Below are 1275 nucleotides of genomic sequence, written 5' to 3' on the forward strand. Positions count from 1 at the left end.
AGCCTAAGGAGCTCCTACCGTCACCTCAGCCTTAGGAGGTGGGGTGGGAGCTTGGTGCAGATGCTCTAAATATTGATCAACTCAAGAGAAAATGTCAGTGCTAACTACACAAAATACATTCACCAGATAACTCCACTTTGAAGCTTGTGCATGGAAACCTATAACCATGATGAACTAAAAGAACACACAACATTGATTTTTCAAATTGATTTTATTATACTGATTTATTCTCTTTACAAAATATGACTGGCAAAACAAAACATAAGGGAGATTAAATTTTAAAATTTGACAAGATTCCACATTAAACTCTCCATAATCAGTCAATTAGCGATATTTGACAGTAAGTTTATATTTTTCTTATTTTTCAATCAATTTCCCAGAAACTGGTGGATAAAGTCGTATATCAGCACCTTGGTCAAAAATAGTTAGCACATTAGTCAAGTTGTTTTTGCAAATAAAAAGATCAAATAGGGTTAGCTTCATCTATTCTCACAAAATTCTCAACTGTATATAAAGCGCCAGAATCTCAGTCACTCCAATGCTACATTTTGAGATCCCAAGAGGCTTTTGAAATTAAGCGGGTTTCCACAATATACTCTCCATAGTCCATAATAACTCAAGCTGATACCTTGGCATTAAATTACTGTCATTTTATACAATGAGAAAAACCTTAATTTTTTGGACAATTCCCCAGAGATTGGCAGATAAAGTCACATACCAACACTTAGGTCAAAATAGTAAGCACAATTTCCTAATCTAGGTTAATTATTTTGCAAATAAAGAGATCAGACAGTGTTAGATCCCAATATTGCATCCACTTTCAGTGCACTATCGACTGATTAAAGCAAGCACGCTAAAATCTCAGCAACTCAAACAACAAACTTCGAGATCTCAAGGGGCTTTCGTGAATTAATCAGAACAAAGATCGAACCTTGAGGAACCGGGTAGCGACCTCCGGCGGGTGGCCGGCTGCGATCTCGAGGAACGACGAGATCATTTCTTGCTTCTCCACCGCCGTCGGCGACCTCTCCATTGATGCGATGAGATGGGAATTTGATGGTTTTAGGAAAGAGAAATCAAAACCCTAGGGTTTCGTGAGAGAGGAGATTTGACATGCGCGAGAGAGACGTCTTTTTTCTCGGTTTATACCCATCGCAGTAGATATATTACGTGTGTATATTTATGGCTTATTTGCACTTAAATACTCCACAAAGTCTCATTACTCATTTTGATTCTTCAAAAATTTTCTTTTGCCCAAAAATTATCATAAAGTTC

General features: G+C 37.3%; 1 protein-coding gene across 1 annotated transcript in view; it reads right to left on the reverse strand.

Moving 5' to 3' along the window:
* LOC109827709 (plant UBX domain-containing protein 7) overlaps positions 1-1154 on the reverse strand; it is a 14971-nt gene extending 13817 nt beyond the window's left edge. Inside the window, 1 exon segment of the mRNA XM_020394726.1 lies at positions 932-1154. Within this exon segment, the coding sequence (XP_020250315.1) occupies positions 932-1033 (102 nt within the window). The 5' untranslated portion in view covers positions 1034-1154.
* Between the last annotated feature and the right edge of the window lie 121 nt (positions 1155-1275).

The sequence above is a fragment of the Asparagus officinalis genome, unplaced genomic scaffold (assembly GCF_001876935.1).
Source record: "Asparagus officinalis unplaced genomic scaffold, Aspof.V1 AsparagusV1_Un384, whole genome shotgun sequence".
Taxonomy (NCBI): domain Eukaryota; kingdom Viridiplantae; phylum Streptophyta; class Magnoliopsida; order Asparagales; family Asparagaceae; genus Asparagus; species Asparagus officinalis.